We start from the raw sequence: 24,486 nt of genomic DNA, 5'->3' as shown, positions 1-24,486 counted from the left end.
TAGGTTGACTTCCCAGGCTTCCTGAGTTCTCAGATTATAAGCATAGCAACCATACCTGGCTTGCTTAGTTCAACTGATAAATTCATTTTGCATTTTTTAATGAAAATCAGCGAATGAATCGGGTTCAAGGAGAGGTCTAGGCTTTTTGAAGTATGCAAATTCAACCTGATAATGACTCACTTCCTAAATGGATGTTGCCCCAAACAGGGACAAGTCAATAAATTATATAAGAAAATATTTCTATCCCTTACTTTTTCCATACATACTGGCCAGATACCCTACCTGGTGCTTTAGGGCCAAAGGGCATTTGTTTCTATGTCCTTAAGCTTAAAAATGAGGAAATGGGTCAGGCTGTAGCTCAGTGGTAGAATACTTTGCCTACCTTGGGTTCCATCCCCAGCAACAAACACTGTACTCACAGGGGAGGTTGCCACCCACTCTGACCCCTCTGAGAAGTTTCATAACCACATGTACATTTCCCCAAGACTCTTGCTCCGGTCCTAACAGGTCCCTCTCTGATGAGTCCCAAGACTCTTTGCAGACAAAAGATGTTGGACAGGAGGCCATGTATGGGATCCTTCCAGTGACCATGTGTAGCCGGAGAATTGTGTGTGATACTGCTGAGGGTTTGGGAGCTGCCAAGGTAGCATTCCGTAGACCAGCATCCCACAGGCTAGAGGCTTCCTTACAGGTCTGGATGCTGACATTTGGAGTCAGGTGCCAACAGAAGACTTAATCCTGAGCTGCTCTTCTGACCTCCTCTCCCCTTACAGGGACATCAGTTGTATGGCACTCAAGCTCAAGCTGATGATGACTTTATTTAACTGTAATTGGCTCTTTTTTTTTTTTTTTTTTTTTTTTTTTTTTTTTTTTGGTTTTTCGAGACAAGGTTTCTCTGTGTAGCCCTGGCTGTCCTAGACTCCCTTTGTAGACCAGGCTGGCCTCGAACTCACAGTGATCTACCTGCCTCTGGCTCCCAGTGTAATTGGCTCTTTAAAGATCTTGTCACCAAGCCAGGTGTGGTGGCATACACCTTTAATCCCAGCACTGGGGAGTCAGAGGCAGGCAGATTAGATCACTGTGAGTTCGAGGCCAGCCTGGTCTACAAAGCAAGTCCAGGACAGCTAAGGGTGCACAGAGAGACTCTGTCTCAAAAAAAAAAAATCTTGTCACCAGGGCTGGAGAGATGGCTCAGCGGTTAAGAGCACTGACTGTTCTTCCGAGGTCCTAAATTCAATTCCCAGCAACCACATGGTGGCTCACAACCATCTGTAATGTGATCTGATGCCCTCTTCTGGTGTGTAGGTGTACATGCAGGCAGAACACTCTACATAATAAATAAATACATCTTTTTTTTTTTTTAATAAAAAGATCTTGTCACCAAATGCAGGCACATCCCGAGGCATTGGTGGGTTCAGCTCTAACATAGAAGTTTTGAGGTGCAAATCAGCTCTGCCTTTCTCTAGCCTGACCCAGGTACCTTCACAAATGGATCATGTTTAACCTTGTGCTTCCCTCAGCCAACAGCAAAAAACGTTTCAAAAAGACACACACACACACACACACACACACACACACACACACACACACACCACACACACACCAGGCAACATTCCACAGGCAGCCAAGGTCAACTATGTGAAAGGGGCAGAAGTTTGACTAAGATATGGCCATCACATATAGATACTTAGATGCACAGGTCTATGGTGAGGCAGGAGGACGGCTGCAGCTATGGAGTTCAAGGTTTATGTGTGCAATATAGCCAGACCATACCTCAAAATAAATATAAATGAAGGTAAACTGTTAGAGATCAGTTCCTTCTCCCTACCCCAATAGGAGGCATTAGTTGAAGAAATTAACACACATATAAGCAGAATATATTTACACTAGCAGAGTTCTGTCCGCCAGGGCAACGTGGACAGGTGCTGGCCCGTTCTGGAAATCTTAGCCTGCCTTGTTCTCTTCAAAGCCTGCACTGTTTCAGTTCAGACTCAGAGCCTGTGTCAGAACAAGCTTGCCTGTCCTGGCACAGGCGCGCCATCTATACAGTTTGTAAAGGCAGCAGCCAGTCGGCCTTATGTCCTCTCTCATCCCTTTATAAAGTGTCCCCTAAGCTGTCTGTCCTCCCATCTGGCCGCACTGGGCCCTGACATCCAGAGCACAACATCCTTTTTTTTTTTTTTCCTCCAGCGGATCAGCACGGCCACGGGCGACGGCAAACATTACTGCTACCCTCACTTCACCTGCGCCGTGGACACGGAGAACATCCGCAGAGTGTTCAACGACTGCCGGGACATCATCCAGAGAATGCACCTCAAGCAGTACGAACTCTTGTGAGGGCTGCCGGCCCCTCCCACTTCCCCTCCTCCCGGCCGCCTCTCCTCCCGCCCCTCCCACTCCCACTCCTCCAGGCCCCCTCCCCGCCCTCTCGGCCGCTTCTGGAGGCGGTGTTTCTCCTTAGCCTGCAGTGTCTGTCCACCCCGAGCCATGGTAGGGTGCAGGGCGCGTAGTGAGTGTCTAGTGTCACTGGGCTGCCGTCTGTCCTGTCCTAGGGATGCCTCTATGTGACCACCAAGCCTCTGGCTACCTCTGTCCCCCTCCCAGGTTTGGTTCTGTAGCTTTTGTTTTCACTGGACTAAGCACCCACCTTCAGTTTGTATCACTGCAAAGCCACCAACTCTCACTTGGGTGAGAGTGAGTTTTCTCTGGGTGGGAATCTATTTATTCTACTTGTCTTTTCAAAGACAAGTAAGTGGGGGGGGGGGGGGGAGGGATACATTGTTTTCAAGTTCTCAAGCATGATCACAGAACTGTCCAGAGAGTGCCATGCTGTGTGGCTCTTTCTGGCTTTCCATTTATAAGGTGTCAGGCCAACAGGCGTCTGCCCCTTCTGATCTGCATTGGCCCAGGGAGGCTTAGCTTAGCATAGGCCCAAGCCAGCCACCACTGAGCAAGAGAAACATTTTTCAGCCACAGTTCAGTGGCTGTAAGCCTGGGGCACTTCTTGGAACCTTTCACATTTAGGCAGGAAAACCTGCCACTTTCACTACTGCAAATTGTGTCCTGTCTAAAAACAAAGTCCGCTCTGCGCCTTTAATGACAGCTGAGCGTAGTCTCTCCTATCTACCTTTTTGTTGTTGCTTTACTAGATTGTACAGACCACAAGATGTAATACTCCTTTTGTGTGACTTACTAAAGAGGCCTCCTTGTAGAGCCCTGTGCCTTGGTGGCCGCCACATCTGTAAGGAAGCATATCCCAGCTGTGCCAAGCTGTTTGCAGTCTACACAGCCTGCCCCTCCCCAGCGGGGAATCGATAGTATCTGTTCCTCTTAGGATATTTTTATCAGCTTGGTACGCAGGGAAGATTCGTTGAGTTTAGAATCTTACCAGCAGTAGCATCCCAACGCTGGAGCTGTTGCAGCCCCCTGCTTTTACTGCTCCGAACCTCAGCTGCTGCAAGCACTGGGATGACCCGATTCCAAGGCATAAATTACAATCTAGTCCTTATTCAGGGTCCCAAGGGTTCTTTTCCCCTCCAGGATGAAATGTTTCTGATGACTCCTTCAGGTGCCCTAGGTAGGAGCAGACCAACCATCCCTTAGTTTAGTTTTACACATAGTCTCCATCATACAAAAAACAAAAAGCAAACAAAAAAAAATGATGGTCAGAGAAAAAAACATAATGGTGTCAATGCTGTATAAGATGGTATCTTCTGAAGATGAGATACGACAAAGCTACTTACTTATTATCCTGTCTCTCCATCACCATTGCTAGGATGACCCCGGCACCCAGTGCACGCTGGGCAAGCACTCTATTGCTAATCCACATCCTCAGCCGTAACGCCAGCCCCACAAAACCTTTATTTTAAATGTAAAGACAAAAGAAATGGCTGTTCCTCACATGTGCAAAACCTGCAAATGCAACCTCGAGTTACAGTAGGACACCTAAAACATAACAGTTGCTGCAGCGGTGCACCGCTCACTCTGTATACGGCCGAGGCTTTCTGGATGGTTCTCTGAGGCTTAACATTATCTCTAAAAATGTCCAATGTTAAATTCTCAACAGTACAAATCTGAAAGGGTGACAGCCTGCACCTGTTCCTCATCTCCTTATTGTTGTTTCAAGTTTATCCCATAAGTCGGCACGGTATGATGCTTTATAAACTTCATCCTGGTTGGGATGCTTTTCCGTGAAAGGGTCCAGCGCATTCCTCAGCCCACGGTTGCTGTCTTCTTGTGCCACTCTTCACCAAGGCACAAAACTTCCATCTGGAGCCAGGCGATAGTGGCGCACACCTTTAATCCCAGCACTCAGGAGGCAGAGGCAGGCGGATCTCTGAGGTCGAAGCCAGCCTGATCTACAGAGGGAGCTCTGGGACAGCCCAGGGCTACACAGAGAAACCCGTCTTGAAAAACAAACAAAACTTCCATCTGAACATACACATGAAACAAAAGTGATTTTCAGTTCCCCCTGCACTTCAAAGCAAAGCAAGAAGAAAACTTGGACACACACACACAAAAGTGAAGTTTTGTACTACTGTGTGCATTGTTACCCAACAGTTCCCTGCTAACTGAAGGATTCCTGAAAAGTTTTGTAGGGGCTGAATGGATAACTCTGATAGACCACATGCTTAGCATGCGTAAGACCCAAGCTCAAACAAAATAAAAGAAATACAAATAAAACCAGATCATTAAGAAAGATCCAGACTCCTCAAGGAAAAAAAAAAAGAATATGCTTTCTCAGACACAGTTATTATGCCATTTATTTTTAAATTTAAACATTCATGTCCTCCTCCATTTTTTCAAGTTTTAATTATCAACAGACATTGAACTCAAGTGGGACAACGTGGTCTCCTGGAGAGAAAATTACACTTACCTAAAAATCTAATTCCATTAGCACAGAGACGCAAAAGCCTTTAATCTTGTACATTGGATCTGTACTTTTGAGCATACAACTTCATGATCTATAAGAAACTGAGAGCCACTTCACAGAAGGACAAAAAAAAAAAAACCTAACTTTTAGGTGTACACATAGCCTCAAGTGTGCACCAAAGTTGATGGTTCCTTCCTGGGGAAGCAAGGGCTGTGTCATGCATGCGAGTGCCAGTGTCCATAACATTTACATACTGTACAGACATTGATTATACATATCTTTGATAAAATGAAAAGGCGAATTTGTTGTAGAGCACATGTTCCATTTTTTTTTTATGGCATGAGAACAGTACAGCCAACTGTTTATTCTGCAGTCACTGGCGATGAGTCAGAATTCCCATGATGAGCACAAGGACAACCAGCATTTCCTCTCCTCCGTGACTCACACGAGCCCCGCTGGAAGTCCTGTGTCTTTGGCTTTGATTTATGGTACCATATGCAACAGTCACTGGCTCCTCATCTTCTCATGTGCATCCTGCACAGTTTCCAACCAGACAGAAAAGATGAGAGCAAACGCTCAAAGTGAGCTAAGATGAGGACCACGAGGAAGCCAGCTGCTGCACCGTATGTGGTCAGCACCGTGTCCTCAAAAGGGAGGTAGCACTTGGAAAGAGCGTAGTCTCTGGATGTCAGGCTGCCCTGGGAAGGAAATAGAAAGTTTATGCTACAGGGCACAAGTCTGACTTAGAGGCTGTCTCCTAGGTTCCCGTGAGTACGGAAGGGAAGAGCTCTCTTCACCCGGGACCAAGGGGCTTAAAGCCATGACAAGTCACCACCTACCACACAGGTGCTGGCTAAAGAAAGAAGCTGAAAATGAGCTGGCTCGGGAAAGAGGTCTGGTATGCTCCTGTATCCCTGGTTCCCTCCCACAGTAGAGCATCCCCGGAGGGAGACCAAGAGGCGTCAGTCCCAGAGGACAAGAGTTTCCCTGTCATTTGATAGCAGAGCAGTCACCCTGTCGCCCAGAAGTGGCCCCCTGCATCTCCATAAGCTTTTCGTTGTAGGCAGTTTGCAGCATGGGATCAAGGTAGCAAATGTTTTTACCTACTTGAACTTGAAAACACAAAGAGCCCCACCTTTTTATAGTTAGGACTGTAGAACAGTAGAGCAGCAGCGTTAAGACCAGGGGTGCGAGAACCCACGGTTACAAAGAAGGTATTTCACCAAGTCAACACTTGTCACCAACTTGGAAATTCTGTAGTGTGTGTGCCCGGCACACTTAAAAAATGAAAGATGACCGAGTCTGCTAATGAGTACACAACTGTTTCCTTGGAAGCAAACTGGCACTTCCTGGACCACACCTCTGCTCTCGAGATAAAATTCTGGCAGCTGCTCCTCAAAGTCCCAGCTCCAAAGCCACAATCTGCCTATTATTTGTCCCCAGACAGGTGACTAGAGACGGGCGATGTATCCAACTCAGAGTGCAAAAGGGGTGATTTATTTCTGGCTTTTGTACATTTTTACAGATTGCAGCCATTAAGTAGTTGAATACTGTGTTGATTTTAATACTCAAGAAAGCTTTCAGAGAAAAAAAAAATAAACAAAATAAAGGTTTACCTTACCATTATGAAGCTGGGGTTGTTTCTGTTCCTCCAACTGAAGGACGGGACGCTCACCTCAGGGGCTCCCCCAGGATGGAGCACCTCGCAGGCGCTGTGCGTGTGGCCACTCAGAACCAACCGAGGCCGGAGCCACCACAGCAGCTGGCAACCAAGGAGACGCAGGCAGGCGGTCAGCACTTAGCCTGGCAGTGACACCGGCATGGCTTTGCCAGGGCTACTGACTGTGCCACTAATTCCATTCAAACAAACACGAACCCTTGATGTGTAAGGCTTCTTTTACTTCAGATCCCCTCCTCCTGGGAAGCCTCAGAACCCACTCTTCCTAGCACAGATTTGCATATGCTAATTTTATTTTTATAAACTTATTTCATAAATATTTCCCACAGATATGTTTAAAATATAAATTTACATTTAATATCTATATGTTTACATTGTAATATATTTCTATATTATAATACATAAATATTATGTATTATATGTACATTTCTTAAATATACATAGTTGGGAAAGTACACTTCTAATTAAATCCTCCAAAATTAGAATTAGACTCTAAATCTCACTCAGTCCATTTATGTTGACCTTTAAATTTTTAATGTAAAGATTAGCCAAGAACATAATTTTGAGATTAGGAAATAGTGGATCTACCAAAGGAGGGAAAAGGAACAAAGAGATTGAGCAGAAATCTGAGATGGTGTCAAAGCCCTCCGCTTCCTGCAGCTGGTAACCACAAAGGCCCCGTGTGTTCTCTGTCCCCATGTGACACTGGCATGAGGTCATATCACCACACACCTTTTGTGAGGCCTCCCGAGAAAGAACATCATATTTCTCCTTAAAGGGGACGCTTCTTTCCTCTGGAGGAGCCGCATCGTCACCAGAACAATTAGCATCACTGGCCCGATAGAGAGGGTAGTGCTGTCCAGAATGAAGGTGGCATCAGTGATATTCTCAGATATGTGGCTGGCTGCTTTCCTCCCTCCCCATCCCCCTGCAGCTCACCTGCAGCAACACTGGGGCGGATGAGGGAAGCCGCTGCTTGCCCTCACACTGGCTTGATCCCTGCACCTGCTGGTCAGAAGTCACCTGGTTAACCCAGCAAACCCAGGGCTTACCACTGGGAGAGGGAAGGGGAGCTGGGTGACTGACAGCCAGTGCACCCACTGTGGCACCTTTGGAAGACATGAGCGCAGAGGCCTAAGCTGTTCCGGTGGTCCTACCTCTCGGGAGCAATTCAGTTTACGAGAGATGTCTCTGAGTTCAGCCTCCGCTTCTGAGCATATGCTACAACCATCCCCTTCCATTGCGACGCTGTTGACCATCACAAAACTGAGGCAGACAGGAGCAGGCAGAGGTCAGGCCACTGGACGCATGTGTGAACCTCTTTTCCCTTTGTCCCCATAGAAACAACATTATGAATCCATAGTGTGAGGAAAGAAGCCTGACATCAGCTTAGTCCCAGCTAAAGAGTTAATAATGGTGAAACAAAAATAGCATTACACCCAAGATCCGATAAAGCTGCACTTGTTTATGTAATGAAAGACCGGACCAACTTGTAACTGGTAGGAAATCCTACATGAAAGAAGTCATGGGGTCTGACTAGCTCTCAGTCCAAGCATCCAATAGAAGCCTGGCCTTGGGCAAGCTCCTGAGCCTGTGTCTCACCTGTGCAGGCGTGGGTATGGCCAGGTAGTGGTGAAGGGTTAGTGAAATAGTGTAACGGGTGCTCAGAACAGCAAACACTAAAGTGGACTCGGGGAGCTCACAGGACACACACACACACACCCACTGCAAGGAAGGCTGAGGACTGCATGCAGATGGGTACTGACGTCGGCTTGGATAATCCCTAACCGGAAGAGTAAAGGAAAAGTAAAGAGTAAACCGGTCAAGTCTGGCTAACCTCTACTTTTGTAGCATTTTTATGGACTCTCATGAGAACATGCTTTTATTTCCTATGCACATGCCACGTAGGCATGGAAAAGATACCCGTCAGCAGGCTGTTTAAGACCTAAACAGCTTTTGGTATAAGGAGCTGACGTGGCCTGGAATCTGGTGAGCGTATATAAATTCCGAAGCGCTACAGTTAGGGAGGAGTGACTCAATGACATTAGTCCAGTGCCTATGCAGGAAAGGGAAGGACTGCTGGAGAGACTGACCTCGTACCCCTCCCCCCGCCAAGGGTTATGAAAAAGGAGTGCTGGTGGGAACAACCATGATACTTTCACTGCCAGCTCTTGACAGTGATGGATCTCACTACAGCAACGTTCTGGGACCACAGAGGGAGGAACAGGACAGTGAAGGAGGCACAGTGAAGATGTTGCGTCCACTGTGTGGATGTGCTACAGCAGGGCACAAAGTCTCAGAGGTTGCACTGCCAACATGATGCAGAGAAGGTCTAGACTGGTCCTGCTTATGGCCTTTTGGGGTGGGGCAATCCAGTGACCAGACTAAAGGCAGGTTGCTCTCTTCCAAAGGTCAAGGCTGATGAGCTAGGAAGGCAGAGGTATAAAAACACCTGGCTGCACCTGAAATGCCAGGATACTGTGCCTATCAGAGCAGCCTTTGTAAAATAGCACATATAGATTTGGATCAAATGAGAAGGTGCCTCAGGACGTACACAGCGGCATATGCCTACAGTCCCAGCTCAGGAGTTTGCCACAGCAAGGACAACATAGGGAGACCCTGTCTGCGAAAACCAAACCAAAACAAGAAGAGCCACAAAGGCATCTCTATACAGTGGGCTGCTGAATGAATGTACAACACCTGGGACAATGCAGCTAGAACGCCACGCCCACAGTGAGTGGGCGGAGCCACAGGCTGACTGGTTCATTGTGGGTGCTTCTAAGTTTCCCATCTGCCCATTCCCACAGTGACCATCAGCAAGCAAGGTACCAGGTAAAAGAGAACAAGGGTCGGACCTATGGCAACCACTTTTGAATAAGGTTAGGTTTGGGCTGGGGGTGCAGTTCGGTGGAAGGGCCCTAGGCTCTGGGCATCACCCTCAGCACCTCTTTTTTTTTTTTAAAAAAAGTTGATAAGAATTCACAGATAATACTCACTTAACTCCTTTCCGAGAGAACAGCCGTTCAGAGCTGAACACTTTCTCAAACCGCTTTATTCTGTATGTACTCATCCTGTATGCAATTATAAAAAGAAACACGCTTTTCAGGTCAAGTTGTCTTAGCCCCATGGAGTTACGATGAACATGAGAAATAATTTCCCCCAGATGTAGAGGCACATGCCTGTAATCCCACCACTCAGGGAGGCAGAGGCAGGTGGATTTTTGTGAGTTCAAGACCAGCCTAGTCTACAAATTTAAATCTAGGACAGCCAAGGCTACACAGAGAAATACTGTCTCAAAAAAAACAAAAAAAAAAGAAAGAAAGAAAGAAAGAAAGAAGAGAGAAAGGAAGAGAAGAAGGAAGAAAGGAAACAGAAAAGAAAAAGAATTCCCATAATGAGGTATTATTAACTGGCCCCAGACAACTGAGTTCAAAGGTCAGTTCCACTGCTTATCTTGGGAGGGCAAGTTTCTTAGTGTCCTGGGACCTCCAAGGAACAAAAAGTAACAGGACATGAAAAAGAGAGGAATTAAGTACAGAAAGTACTTAAAGTGACTGGTACATGAGCATCATAGCACACATAGTGTGAGACGGCAAAGGCTATGTGGGCTTATCTGACTTCTAAAGTAGTTTGACATTTAATCGAGGGGCTGAAGGCTGGAGGATTGCAAGTTTGAGGCCAGCCTGAGCTATATTGTAAGACTGAGTCTCAAAAGACAAAAACAAAAGTAGCCAGGCGTGGTAACACCTTTAATCTTATCACTTAGCAGCAGAGGCAGGTAGAGTTTGGGGTCAGCCTGGTGGTCTACATAGTGAATTCCAGCCAGCTTGAACTACACACACAGTGAGACCCTGTCTCCAATAATAATAATAATAATAATAATAATAATAATAATAATAATAATATTTTTAATTTAATTTAAAAAAATATTATTATTATTATTATTATTATTATTATTATTATTATTATTATTATTATTATTATTTCTTCTCATGATACATACAACTCATTCATGCCAGATACTTGTTAAGGGTGCAAACATGCCAAGATTTTTTCTAATTAAGAAGCCTCCATTTCAGACCCTACACCTTTAAGGAAAGCAAATTTCTTCCGTAAAGTACAAATAAGGTTTCCCCCATATTTTAGCAACTTTAACATACTAATGGTTGACCATTCTCAAGACGCACACCTTTCACACACTACTTACTGATAATGGAAGCCAACGTCGTGGTTGCCAATGACCACCTTCAGCTGCACATGGCTGCCGTGCCTGAACATTTTCTGGAACCTCTGCACATCGTCTGCCCAGGCCTGAGGGAAGAAGAGCCATAGCTATGAGCCTCAAACCTTTTTTCCCTCTGGCAGAAAAGGGACCTGCCCCTAGGCCCAAGGAAAAGTTTTACTTCTATTAGCATCTATTAGCAGCTGTGGAAAACGCAATAGAATTTACCACAACAAGCTGAAGGCTTTTCCACTTTGGGACACCACACTCAGGGAAGCCAGGATCATGGCTTATGACACAGAAAAGAATTTGGGGAAGAGCCATAGGAGGCAGGGGGATTTATTAAGTGTCCACACTGTAGATTTCAGAGAAGGCATTGAGGGGAGGATGTGCGAGTGACTTGAGTGCTGTGTTTTTGTTTTTGTTGTGTTGTGTTTTGTTTTGACTTTTAAAGTCACATTGTTGAGCCGGGCATGGTGGCGCACGCCTTTAATCCCAGCACTCAGGAGGCAGAGGCAGAGGCAGAGGCAGGCGGATTGCTGTGAGTTTGAGGCTAGCCTGGTCTACAAAGTGAGTCCCAGACAGCCAAGATAACACAAAGAAACCCTATCTCGAAAAAACCAAAATAAATAAATAAAATAAAGTCACATTGTTCAAAGGATGTAATTTGCAACAGGTTCAAAGGTAAGTTTTAAAATTAGATAAAATAAATATGAACTGTTTACGTATTTCTCATATTAAAGAATTTCCAGTGTCAGGCATAGCCTGATGTAACTTCAGCATCCCAGAGGCAGACGTGGGAGGAAGATCACCTATTAGTTGATCTATGCGGCGAGTTTCAGAGCAGCCAGGGCTAGACCCTGTCTCAAATACAAAAAATAAAAATAAAATAAAAACAAATTTCCTTTTGTGAATGAAGTTACAACATAGATGGTGAGGACTACTGTTTAGTGATGAGAGGAAAGCGTTGCTAGGTGTCCTGTTTGTTTCTGCTGTGATAAAACACAGACCAAAAGCAACTTGGGAAGGGGAAGGCTTATTTCCATTTACAGATTATAGTCATTCATCAAGGGAAGCTAAGGCAGGAACCCAGAGGCAGGAACTGAAGAGAATAAGGATTGTCCCAGCCTGACTCCACCCCTTTCCCCCTCCCCCACCTCACCCCACCAGCTCACATTCAGCTACTGTTCTCACAGAACCAGGACTGCCTGCCTAGGCGGGTGGCTCCACCCACAGTGAACTAGGCCCACCTCCATTGATTATTAGGAAATGGGGAAAATGTTCCAAGGGCCAATCTGATGAAGCTAATGTCTTAATTGAGGTTCCTCCTTCCCACGTGTCTCTACAGTTTGTGTCAAGTGGCAAAACCTAGCCAGCACAAATACATTCTGACCAGGCCAATAATGGCTTAGCATTCTCATTTGAGAGCACCAAGGAAAACAAGCCTTATCTCTTTGACAGTCTTCCCTAATTGCCAGCCGTGGTGGTGTGTGCCTTTAATCCCAGCACTTGGGAGGCAGAGGCAGGTGGATCTCTGTGAGTTCAAGGCCAGCCTGGTCTACAGAGGGAGTCCAGGACAGCCAAGGCTACACAGAGAAACCCTGTCTTGGGTGGGGGTAGGAGTGCGTAATGAGCAGGGCGTTCTGACTGCTCTCTTTTGTGGAAGGAATTACATCATCCTTGTGCCTTGCAGAAGTCTCAGGCCCAGAACGCAGGAGAAGCTCACAGCAGATCCCTGTGCCTCCTTTTGCAGCTCTCCCTCATTGGAAAGGAAAGCAGAGTACAGTGCCAAGTAACTAATTCACACAAAGTACAGTCAAAGAGGGGGATAACGCTAGGGCTGGAACGTATCGCAGTGGTAGAGCACCTGCCTAATACACACAAGGCCTGGGTTCAATCCCTCGTGTCACCAAAGGAAAAAAAGAAGTATATGAAGCTAAGTATCCATCTCAACATGTGTGCTGAAATTCTGGTTACAGGTGAAAGAGCACCATCTTGCCTATTTCTACTGTTCCCCAGGAGGCTATAGGATTTTCAATTATATAAATAATGTCAGTCTAACCACACATTTCCTACATAGATAAATAAAAGATTAGCCGGCCTAACACAAGACTGGCATTGAGCAGGAACCCTAAGGATTTTTTAAGATAGGCTATATTTGGATCTCAGGGTCCAAAATAAGAGCCTGGCACATGCTAAGCACCCACTCCACTGGTGATCGACACCCCTGGCCATAGGACAATACATGCCCGTTATCAGAACTAATAAAAACTCCCAGCTCATGAGCACTTCATGGACTGTCTGCTGCCAAAGTAAAAATCCTCAAGGCAGAATCAAAACCCAGGTCCTACCTGGGCAGAGCTCCACTTCCCTTCATCAAAGATATCTCCCAAAATGAAGACGACTTCCGGTTGCAGCAACCACAGAGCTGTCTGAAAGGCTCTCTCCATTTGCCACTCCCTTGAGAAAAATTAAAGCATCAGTCTGGTTCTTGGGTGAAAGAAGCTACTTGGGCCTTCCCAGGCATTTAGAGAGTGAATTAGCCTGGTGCGAGGGGACATATCTTTAATCCCAGCTCTCAAGACGCAGAGGCAAACAGAACTCTGAGTTTAGAGTCAGTCTAGTCTACATAGCAAGTTCCAGGGCAGCCATAGCTACATCCTGAGAGCCTGTTACAAACAAGTAAATTAACTAATTAACAAAATCAAATAAAAAGCGAATAAATGGGACAGTCTCTGTCTCCCATGGCTCTAATCTCAGCTTTGGAACAACCAATGGATTTGCATCTGATCAAATTTAGGGAATTTTAGGCTGCCCTTCTCTCCACCACAACCCCACCCCACCCCAAATCTTCAAATGCCCTAAAGCCATCAGTCCAACAAGAGAACCCAGGAATTTGGAAGAACATAACACAGCTTCCAGAGAGGCCCAGCAGGTTTACAGCACACTGCAAAGATGACTTACAGCTTAAGGCTCTGTGTTTGTTCATTTGTTTGTTTTGGTGGTGCCAGGCAAGGAAGCTCTAAAGGGCTACAAGCCCAGCTCAAGCATCCCTTCTTAAAAAGACTTCAACTTCAGAGTTACAGGGAAACAAAGAAATGGCTACAGTAAATGTGGTCAATTCAGATATGAGTGATGTCCCCAAAGGTGAGTTCAAAAGTGCATGGAAAAAGCATCTAGGGTGTTCAGTCTGACAGGCAGTAGTTTAAAAGCCCAGCTCTATCTGTGGGTAAGTGTAGCCTGGCGAATATAACCATTCTGGTTCCCAATTTCTTCCTTAGTTACAAAGTTGCTTTTTTTTTTAAAGAAAACTACATTGTTGCTAGCATGGTGGTACAGTCCTGTCATCTCAGTACTTGGGAGGAAGAGGCAGGAAGATCGTGAATTTAAGGCTGGTGTGTACGACATAGAAAGACTGTCTCCCCCCCAAAATTAATTTCTCTATTACAAATGTAAAGCACCCACTTTTGCCAGGCGTGGTGGCGCATGCCTTTAATCCCAGCATTCGGGAGGCAGAGGCAGGCTGATCACTGTGAGTTCGAGCCCAGCCTGGTCTACAAAGTGAGTCTAGAACAGCCAAGGCTACACAGAGAAACTCTGTCTTGAAAAACAAAAAACAAACAAACAAACAAAAAAAGCACCCACGTTTGTGGGACAGTGATAGGACTAAACTAGATGGTGCTTGTACAGTGACAGCACAGCACAGGCACAAGGAAAGTGCCGTGCTCCTCAGTCTGCCCTTCCTTTTCCCTCACCAACTCCAGCTAAAGTCACTGTCCGAAGGCTCCCTTCCCTCATCATCATGGCTGCTCCAGGAGGCATCTCCTCTAAAGAGGAATGCTATGTCTTACCTTACAGAAATAAAAGAAAGTTGTGTTGTTGTTTTTAATCCAAGTAGTTTTTTGTTTGTTTGTTTGTTTGTTTTTTAGAAGTATTTGGTATACATCGCTACTTAAAAGTTCGACATTCTCGCCAAGCCAGATATGGCCCTGTGACAGAACATCAGCACAACAGCAGTGACAAACAGAATGGGAAACTGAGCAGAGTGGCTGAACTTGCAAGCCCCACTCAAAGTCTGGGAACTGTAGCCTAGCCCTGGCCTTCTCTAGCTCATGTCTCCAGTGGCCAGAACTCTTCATGGAAAGACCTAGAAGAAGCCCCTCACCCTTCTTTCCTCTTGCCTCTTTCACTCACACTGGGAACATCACACACAGACACACAAACAAACACACACACACACACACACACACACACATACACACACACACACACACACACATCCTGCCCACTCCGCCAGCCCCAGGCCACCCAGGCCTACCTCATTGGGAGGGTTTTAGAAAACAAGCTGTGGTGAGGAGAGTTAGAGGTGGGTCTGCAGCGTCCCCTGAGGGCTCACATGTGACCGCTTTCATTGCCCACTGATGGGTTTGGGAAATGACTAGGTCATAAGGGACTGAACAGCGCCAATACAGCAAGTTGAAGGTGGATTCACAGTTTGGCAACATCATTGGGAAGTGTGACCTAGCTGGAAGAAATAAGTTGATGGGGACTTTGTTCTTGGCTCCTTCCTGGCTCTCTTTCTGCTTCCTGGCTCTACTCTGCAAACTTCTCCCCCAAGACACCCTGCCTCGCTTCAAGGCCAGACATAAGAAAGCGAAACACTAATGATCTGAGCCCCACAACTGCTAACCATGATAAAGCTTTCTCCTTTTAACCTGCATGAGAGATTTTGTCTCAGAGATGAAAAGCTAACACCAGGAGCAGCTGCAGTATTACCAGCAGCTTGCTGGTCAGAGCCCTGCCAGAGCCTGTCACAGGAGCCAACGCCAGTGTCTGCCCAGTTGAAAGAATTGTCAAAACGTGGTTCAAATTGGACCTGCAACCTCAGCTCTCGATAGGCTGATAGGATTGCCACAACTGCAAGGCCAGCCTGGGCTTCATAATAAGTTAAGGCCAGCCTGAGCTACACAGTGTCTGTCTCAAAAGGCAAACAAAAATATGAGGTACAAACAAGGAAATATAGTTCAGTTTTACAAAGGAATGCAATCCTGGCATGTGCTACAACATGGGTGAGCCCTGAAGGATATTATGCTAAGTGACTTAGCCAGTCACAGGAAGAAATGCTGTGTGAACAGGGCGTAGTGGCACATGCCTTTAATGCCAGCACTTGGAAGGCAGAGGCAGGCAGATCTCTGAGTTTAGGCCAGCGTGGTCTACAAAGTGAGTGAGTCCAGGACAGCCAGGGCTACACAGAGAAATCAGGTCTTGGGGAAAAAAAAAAGAAAAGAAATGCCATGTGGAAGGCAGGCATGGTGGCATACACCTTAAATCCCAGCACTCTGGAGGCAGAGGCAGGTGGATTGCTGTGAGTTTGAGGCCAGCCTCATCTACAAAGTGAGTCCAAGACAGCCAAGGTGACACAGAGAAACCCTGTCTTGGGGGGAAAAAAAAAGAAAGAAAGAAATGCTCTGTGGTTCCTCTTAGCTGTGATGTCTGCTGTAGCCAGGTTCACAGAGACCAGAAACACAATGGTGACTTTCAGGGACAAGAGAAGAGAGAAAAGGGAGAAATTGGTGTTTCATGGGCAGAGCTGCAGTTCAAGAGGAAAACATCTGTAGATGAACAGTGGGAACAACTGTGCGACAATTTGAAAACACAAACACCACTGTGAGTCTGTGTAAAAACAGATAGGTGGCCATTGTGTATTTTGCATTGATTCAAAATAGAGAACAAGAAAAACTTGCTAGTGAAAAAACAGACTAAGCTGGGGCAGGTCAGAGTTGAAAAGACAAGACCTCACCCATCCTTAGGGAGACAGGCACACACCTGCCTCGTGCCTCTGGCTGCCCACAGGAGCCAAAAAACCCAATGTGCTCAAACTCACACACCACCAAGACGAAAAGGAACCACCTATGCAGATTTGCATTCTTCTGCCCAGGGACCACGCCCACATCCCAGAGGCCATGTGGGTACCCTCTTCATTCAGCTGTGAGATGTCCTATAGTAGCCCAGTGATTGCCAAGGAGGCAGGATTTACAGACTCCACAAACTCCCAGAACTACTCAACAGCCCAGACCACGCCCTAATTACAGGGCTCTGTAAATAATGCGTGCATAATGATTCTTAGGAAAAATTCAAAACCCTAAATATCCTGAGAGAGAAAAGCAGCTGTAACTCGAAGCTTCTCAGCTGACCTCTGGGGAGAGGGCCATGCCTTTCTGCCTACAGAACTCCAAAAGGGTTCCCAGCTGCCCCAGCCATAGCCTCTTACCTCCGTAATTTGTCCAGCCAGTGGCCTCTTATCTCTCCAAGTAAATGGGTATCAGCCAGAAACATGGCTTTCAGCACAGGCTCCTGCCTGCCGCCATGGGCTGGGGTCTTCACCTCAGGCCAGCGGCACCGAAAGATGACCAGGTAATAGATGAAATATTCACAAAACAGGAGCACGGAGATGACAACAACCGTGAGTTTCAGCAGCAACGCTCTCCTCCTCCTCCTCCTCAGTGGGTGGAAGTTCTGTCTTCTCAGCCCCCAGCTGAACAGAGCCATGTCTCATGCCCTGGAGTCACCGGCAGAAGAGGACCAAGTTCATCAAGAATGCGCCGTGGAAGCCTGAGGAGGGTGGCGGAGATGGGGCCCAGCCCCGAGCTGTACCTACAGGGAAACAGGAAAGAAAAATCCCTGAAGCAGGGCGTGGTGGCGCACGCCTTTAATCCCAGCACTCGGCAGGCAGAGGCAAGTGGATCGTTGTGAGTTCGAGGCCAGCCTGGACTACAAAGTGAGTTCAGTACAGTCAAGGCTACACAGAGAAACTCTGTCTTGAAAAAAAAAAAAAAAAAGAAAAGAAAAGAAAAGAAAGAAAAATCCCTGAAACTTGATTATGCATGTTTCCACAAAGGTGGGTTTGCCCTGCAAATTAGTCTTGGTACTAGCTACTGCAGAATTCCCCTACATGAGCTCAGGATGAGAGAGCCTGGGCATCAGAGAAGCCACAATAGGAGGTGAGGCCATGGGCAACAGTGACCAGAGGTTCCAAAGGAGCCAACAGAGAAAGGAAAGCCACATCTGCACAGTTGGCTTTTAAACAAAAATCCAGGAACCGCATTGGATCATAAACACAGGGTCATGAACACACTCATTGCTAGAGGGTAGACAATTGTGTCTGTGAACTTCAGGCTTCAGGACTAGTCACATCCACAACACAGAAAGAAAGTCTGGGTGTGGTGGCACACACTTGTAATCCCAGCACTCAGGAGACAGAGAGATCTAGGAGTTCAAGGCCAGCCTGGTCTATAAAGCCAGTCCAGGACAGCTAAGTCTATACAGAGAAACCCTGTCTCAAAAAAAAAAAAAAAGTGCCTGGCTCAGCTTTTTAAAGAAAGCAACAGAGAGTGGGGTGGGGGTGGGGGGGGGGAAGCTAGTCTTGTGAGCCCTGCTTGCCCAGAGAGTCAACAAGCCGCCTCACCTTTTGAAGAATGCTACTTGTAGTTGTGTCAAGGCTCCAAGTTGACGTCTGCATTCCAAAATCAGGTTATAGTCATCTGAAATAAAACAAAAAATGTGTTTTGATGCTGAGTTAGATTTTATTTAATGAACTAGCAACTAGCAACATGACTGTAAAAGTACAAAGAAAGCTATTTTGGGTTTTTTTGTTTGGTTGGTTGGTTGGTTTGGTTTGGTTTTGGTTTTGGTTTTTTTAAGATTTATTTTATTTATTGTCACATTATAGATGGCTGTGAGCCACCATGTGGTTGCTGGGAATTGAACTCAGGACCTCTGGAAGAGCAGGCGGTGCTCTTAACCATCTCTCCAGCCCTTGTTTTTGTTTTTATTTTTGTTCTTGTTTTTTAATGACTGGCATCATGTTGTCTTTCTAAGGCTAGCAATGTGGCTCAATGGAGAATACTTTCGATTCCCCACATCCCAATCAAATTATCAGTCTTAGTTTGGTTTCTAGATAAACACCCTGGCCATAAGCAGCTTAGGAAGGAAGGGTTTATTTGGCTCACACACCACAGGTTACAGTCCACTGAGGGAAAACAAGGCAGAGACTCAAGGCAACCTGGAAACAGGAACTGTAACAGAGACATGGAGGAATACTGACTTTCCATCACGCCCCTCCTCCCCCCACACACACTAGTTCACTTTGCTTTTTTATACAACACAGGACCACTTGCCCAGGGGTGCCTCAGTGGGCAGGGCCTGCCACATCAGTCATGAATCAAGAAAATGTCCCCAAAGACTTGCCTACAGACCAATCTGACAGTTCCTCAGTTGAGATTTCTACCTCCCAAATCTGTCTAGGTTTGTGCCAACTTGACAAACAGCAACCATCACACAAGTCTTTTAAGCTATATAAAACACATAGAGCATCGTTCTGTGCAACCCAACACAAACGAATTGCCACCATCCACAACGAAAAGCAAAATATTTTTCTCACCTGACTGATTGCTAATTTCGAAGCTATTATCAAATATTTCAAGCCTCCTCCAAAACAGCATGAAAATTAATACTTAAATCCACCTCTTCTGGTTGTTTATAATCTTAAAGTATTAACACAATCTTATCAATCGCTATTTGCATGTGAAATTTTGCATATTAAGTGATCTTTTTAAATGTTGGATTTTTTTTTCAATCTGAGGAGTAACTGAGATAGCCCTGCAAGTCAACGCCTCTCTCAGTGTGTAAATAATGTTTTCAGAAAGCTGTTTTTCAGAGATTTAACTTGCTGAAGTACAAGGGCCTTGCAGTTCCCACTTAATAAGAAGACGGCAGACGACCTTGAAGTGTAAAATGTGGCTGGGCCGCAGAACTCACTTTTTCCGTCTTTCTTGATCCCTGCGCTTTGCAGGGCGCAAAGCCGCGGAAGCAAAGCCCCGGGAAGACCCTGGATCCCATCACCCACCCTGGGAACTCGGTCGCGGCCACGAAAGACCCCGGCTGGCGCGGCAGCCCCAGCGCTGGACGGCAGAGCCGGGTGTCAATCATCTCGGAAATCGGGAGTCCTCCCAAGCCCGCACCCGCGTCGTGGAACGCCAGCTGCGGGAGGCTCCGGGGCCGAGTCTGTGCTTTGGAAGAGCAGATGGAAAAAAGATGGAAACCTACGCGGGGCGGCGGCGGCCTCGGCTCGAGGGTGCCATGCTCCGGGAACCGCCAGCGCCCTTCCTCCGGCCTGGGACCGCGGCGACTCCGGGAAGGCTCCGTACAAGGTGGCGGCAGGAAGGAGCCGCCAGTCTAGGGTGGTGATGCGCAATGGAGGACCGGCCCGTTGGGGACCGAGCCGCGCGCCCGGGGACCTCGAGGCCTGTGTACAGCACAGTGGCTGCCGTGGCGCCCGCCGCCCCGCGCCCTGCGGCCAAAGTCCCAGCCACCGTAGCACTTTCTCAGGAAGCCGCGAGAGTCCTTCCGGCCTGCCACCACGAGTGATTGTGTCTTCTGTCTTTTGTCATCTTCCGAGCCTGGCAAAGTGTCTTTTGGAAAAATGCTCAAGGAAGGCATCATTTGTAGAGGAGCGGGTCAGAGGCTTATTGTGGTGTTTCATTTTCTTTTCAGTGACAAAAAACGCAACAAGTTCAATTCTGGGTACTTGCACATCTGCTATTTTAAATAATTCTTGAAATAAGCCTTGGGGGTGGAGGGGAGCACTGGGGTCATTAATCGTGCTTGAGAGGCACATTAAGTGCGGGCTTGAGAAACTATGTATTGCTGGTCCAGTTCTGCAAACCTGAGTATAGTTTGTAGAGTAAACCTCAGGGTGACAAATCAGAATAAAATGCCTGGAATGCCTTAAGCATGCAGTAATGGTATCTAGCTACTAAAAAAGACTATATATAGTCTTTTCTACTCTGTCCAGGCTAGCAACATTTAACATCACCAAAGTAAGGCACATCCATACTGATGTAAGTCATGGAGATGGAGGCCAAAAGAATATGCTGGATAACACACCTGGAAGCTGTCAGCCAGAACCAGAAAGCAGAGCTCCTGCAGACTATAAACAATCTCTATTCAAGCGTAAAGATCAAATCACTGGGCGCAGTGGACCACTCTAGAAGCTAAGGCAGCTAAGATCTCTGTGTGTCAGCAGCCTTGGTTATATAGCATCCCTGTCTCAACTTTTTTGTTTTGTTTTGTTTGTTTTCAAAACAGGGTTTCTCTGTATAGCCCTAGCTATCCTGGAACTCACTTTGTAGAGCAGGCTGGCCTCTGCCTCCCAAGTGTAAATATTAAAGACATTCAATATTTTTTTCGAAATTGAAATAAAAATGTTAAATGAGACCAGAAAAGACGGGGCAGAGTCAGAGGGAGAACTAAAGGAGACTTAAGATACAAGTTAGCAAAACCATAGTCTGTGAGCCCTATTTGATGGTTTGATCTGATACAAAGAAACTGTTATTACATTTATTTATCCCCGCCCAGCAACCCTGCCCTAGAACCCCACCTGAGTGCAGGTGTGCACAACATGGCACACCACTGGTCCAAAGAGAGTGAGGGGACAACGTAACAGTGGTTCTCTTCTTCCACTATATGGTTTCCAGAGATCAAACTGAAGTCTTCATACTTGCCTACAAACGCCTTTACCCACTGAGCGATCTTGAGACCCCCAATCAAACTGCTTTTTTTTTTTCCAAAGACATTTGTGGCTCTCTCGCTTTCCTCTCTCTACTCCCTCCTACTCTTCTCTCTCTTGTTCTTCTTACTCTTCCCGTCTCTGTCTCCGTCCCTCTCTGGGGTACCCCTCCCCCCTTTCCTTCTCTCCCCATGCCCATCTGATAAACTCCTCTACCAAGTTTGTTTTTTTTTTTTTAAGATATTTGTAAACAGATTGAGAAATGTCAATATAGGCGGGATGCTAAATGGCACCGGAGAATTATTAATTATCTTGTGAGAGACTGCTTTCCTTTTGATTGAGACAGGGTCTTCCTCTTTAGTCCAGACTGGCCTTGAACTCACAGTCCTCGGCCTCGGGAAAGGTAGAGTCACAGGTGCGCACCACCGCATCCTGCTTTCTGCCATGTTTTCCTAAGGGTTCCTTTTGAGAAGCACACAGAAGAATTTAAATGCAAATGATAAGATTTCTGAGTTTAGTTTCATAGCAAATTTTGGAATTTGTCTTTTTTTTTTTTAAATAATTTAAGATGTACTTCTTTTATGCATGTGGATGTTTTATCTGCACATAAACCTATCTGAATACCAGAAGAGATCATCTGGTCCCATGAGACTACAGTTATAGATGGTTGTGAGCCACTAAGTGGGTGATGGGAATTGAACTCAGGACCTCTGAAAGAGCAGCTAGTACTCTTAAGCACTGGGCCATCTCTCCAGCCCTTGGAATTTGTCTTTAGGGGGAAAGTTAAAGTAGTAGAAACAATACATGCACCAAGCTTACTACTGAAGCAAGCAGTCCACATGGGCAGTGTGGCTTACCTATTACCGTTATAACAAGTATATCCAGAGAGACTAGAATCTGGGCATCTTTTCGGGGTCATGGTTATGCCATGTCATGCCGTGTATGGAGCCTTGATGGAGGAAGTATATCAATGGGGGAGGGTTTGGGGGTTTTTAGAGTCTGTCCCCACTTCTTGTTTTCTCTCTATGTGTCCTATATGCTGATGAAATGTGGTCACTCTGCTTCCGGAGTGGCAGGCTGGCCTCATACTCCTCTATCTTGCCTTCCTTACTTTGATGGATTGTTTCTCTCTGGAACCATAAGCAGAAAGAAAGAAAGAAAGAAAGAAAGAAAGAAAGAAAGAAAAAGAAAAGCCCCTTTCTCCCCTACACTCTTTGTCAGGGTCTTCTATCATAGCAACAGAAAAGTAACTGATATGAGCCACAGGTTGGGAGTGAACAGGCAATGGCCCTCAAAGCCAGAAAACACAAGGAAATGGAGAGTCACAGCATCCACACATGTTCTACACCCAGTCTTAGCTCCATGGGCTCATATTGAACTCCTACCCTACAGGACTGTATTAACCAGCTGTAAGATTATCAATTTGTGTTACTTGGAGTAGGCCATTTAGGGCTATGGGCAGAACCCTTGGTTCAACTGAGCTCCAATACTGAGAAAACAAACAAGAAAAGCTGTGTTAGAAGGGGATCTTATGCACTGTTTTCAGATGCTGACGTCAGTGCCCTGAGATCTGGTTACCGCCCTGCCATGGACATTATTATTATTAATGTTGAACCATCTCCTCTATCCATGTGATGTAAAGAATGTTCTCCAGGGGCTGGAGAGATGGCTCAGAGGTTAAGAGCACTGACTGCTCTTCCAGAGGTCCTGAGTTCAATTCCCAGCAACCACATGGTGGCTCACAACCATCTATAATGTGATCTAATGCCCTCTTCTGGCCTGCAGGTGTACATGCAGACAGAGCACTGTATACATAATAAATTAATTAATTAAAACAACAAACAAACAAAAAACAGAGAATGTTCTCCAGTTAGTCCTGTTTGGATAATAAAGATGCTGAAGCCTGTGACTGGGCAGAAGAGCTTGGGGTCTTGGAGGGACCAAGAGGAGGAGGAAGAAGCGAGGGAAGAGTAAGAAGGAGCTCAGTGACTGGACAGAATGGACTAGAAGCATGAGGTCAGGGGAAGTGCACCATAAGCACAGCTTGACACAGCAGAAGCCACCTGGCAGTCTTCAGATTGGCACGTGATTGGCTTTTATGTGGGCTTTAAGGGTAGTAGGATTAGAATAGCTCAGAATCTACTCAGCATACTGACTTTTGATGGGGGGTGGGGGAAGGGGGGAAACAGCCTTCTCAAGAGGCTCATTTGAGAGAGAAACAATAGGACAGACAGACAAGCTGAAAATGCCAAGAAGATGGAGGGGGGAGAAGAAGAGGGGAGTTATGCCTTTTATAGAAGTCCTGGAGGTTGGGAAACAGTTGTGGGAAAGGCAGAGATGAGGATGGAGAGAAACAGTGAGGTAGCTGAGTATGAGGGAAAGCATGCTTCAGATACTTGCCACTATCTGGGGGAAAAATATGAAGAAAATGAAAAGTTACACTTTTGAGTTAGAACCCACAAAAACAAGCAAGCTCATCAATAAAGAGCTGCAAGCCGCTGACTCAAAGAAGGGGCTCTCCAAGGGTGTGTAATTATTCCTCCCATGTGCATATCTTCCTGAGGGGTGGTCTCTTGGCCAGGTGATTGACAGGCCCAGCTGGATGACTCTTTAGGGAGGAGACAAGAGTATGTAATATTCTAATCTTAGGGCACATTAGACTATCCCATCTGCAACCAGAGCTAGAAGCAGTACTCAGATTCCATTCTCTTTACCTTGTAGAAAGTACTTTTCCCTTGGTCCATTACTTTTGATTTTAGCTTCACTCAAATTTTCTATGAACATACGATAGACAGGTGCTTTGCCACAATGTAACACGAACGACCTCTAGTCCAAGTCCTAACTGAATCCTTGCATCCTTCTAAAACCTTGCAAGCACAGCATCTACTGTCCATGTTTCTATTTTATGAACAATTTGGGTTTTTTGTTTTGTTTTGTTTTGTTTTTTGAGACAAGTTTTCTCTGGGTAGCTCTGACGCTCCTGGAACTCTTTCTCTACAGCAGGCTGGCCTCAAAATCACAGAAATCCACCTGTCTCTGCCTCCCACATGCTGGGATTAAAGGCGTGTACCATCACTGCCTGGCTGAGCAGTTTTTATTACACACCTTTATTTGTGGGCCTGAAGAAGACACATTCCATGGCAAAT

General features: G+C 46.1%; 2 protein-coding genes across 6 annotated transcripts in view; one reads left to right on the top strand and one right to left on the bottom strand.

Moving 5' to 3' along the window:
• The window catches only part of GNAL (G protein subunit alpha L), a 126,274-nt gene extending 121,145 nt beyond the window's left edge, over positions 1–5,129 (top strand). For both annotated transcript variants that reach the window (XM_084780315.1, XM_084780316.1), the window contains exon 12: positions 2,191–5,129. In XM_084780315.1, coding sequence (XP_084636441.1) covers positions 2,191–2,337 — 147 coding nt within the window. In that variant the 3' untranslated portion in view covers positions 2,338–5,129. The remainder of the gene's footprint in view (positions 1–2,190) is intronic.
• Positions 4,746–20,394, bottom strand: MPPE1 (metallophosphoesterase 1). Of its 4 annotated transcripts, none has more exons than XM_084780320.1 (11): positions 19,591–20,394; positions 18,239–18,314; positions 17,045–17,427; positions 13,125–13,233; positions 10,759–10,862; positions 9,548–9,622; positions 7,709–7,817; positions 7,491–7,559; positions 7,284–7,406; positions 6,495–6,635; positions 4,746–5,571 (listed from the first exon to the last, which is right to left on the bottom strand). In XM_084780320.1, the coding sequence occupies exons 3-11, from the start codon at positions 17,320–17,322 to the stop codon at positions 5,389–5,391; spliced, it is 1,191 nt and encodes a 396-aa protein (XP_084636446.1). In that variant the 5' UTR covers positions 17,323–17,427; positions 18,239–18,314; positions 19,591–20,394; the 3' UTR covers positions 4,746–5,388. The 4 variants fall into 4 exon arrangements, with proteins under 4 accessions (XP_084636446.1, XP_084636445.1, XP_084636444.1 ...); XM_084780319.1 differs by having other exon boundaries at positions 19,679–20,394; XM_084780318.1 differs by having other exon boundaries at positions 19,879–20,394.
• Positions 20,395–24,486: the final 4,092 nt, after the last annotated feature.

Source organism: Acomys minous, assembly GCF_964271855.1.
Source record: "Acomys minous genome assembly, chromosome: 4".
NCBI classification, from domain to species: domain Eukaryota; kingdom Metazoa; phylum Chordata; class Mammalia; order Rodentia; family Muridae; genus Acomys; species Acomys minous.
Note: the sequence above shows the minus strand (reverse complement) of the source record. Positions and strands in the feature narration are given on the sequence as shown.

Excerpts from the sequence above, each read along its gene's own strand:
- MPPE1 (XM_084780320.1), bottom strand. The coding sequence starts at position 17,322 with ATGGCTCTGTTCAGCTGGGGGCTGAGAAGACAGAACTTCCACCCACTG. Across the intron at positions 13,234-17,044 it reads TGGCTGGACAAATTACGGAG|GGAGTGGCAAATGGAGAGAG; the intron begins GTAAGAGGCTAT and ends ATTTTTCTCAAG. Across the intron at positions 6,636-7,283 it reads CTCGGGAGGCCTCACAAAAG|CTGCTGTGGTGGCTCCGGCC; the intron begins GTGTGTGGTGAT and ends CTTGGTTGCCAG.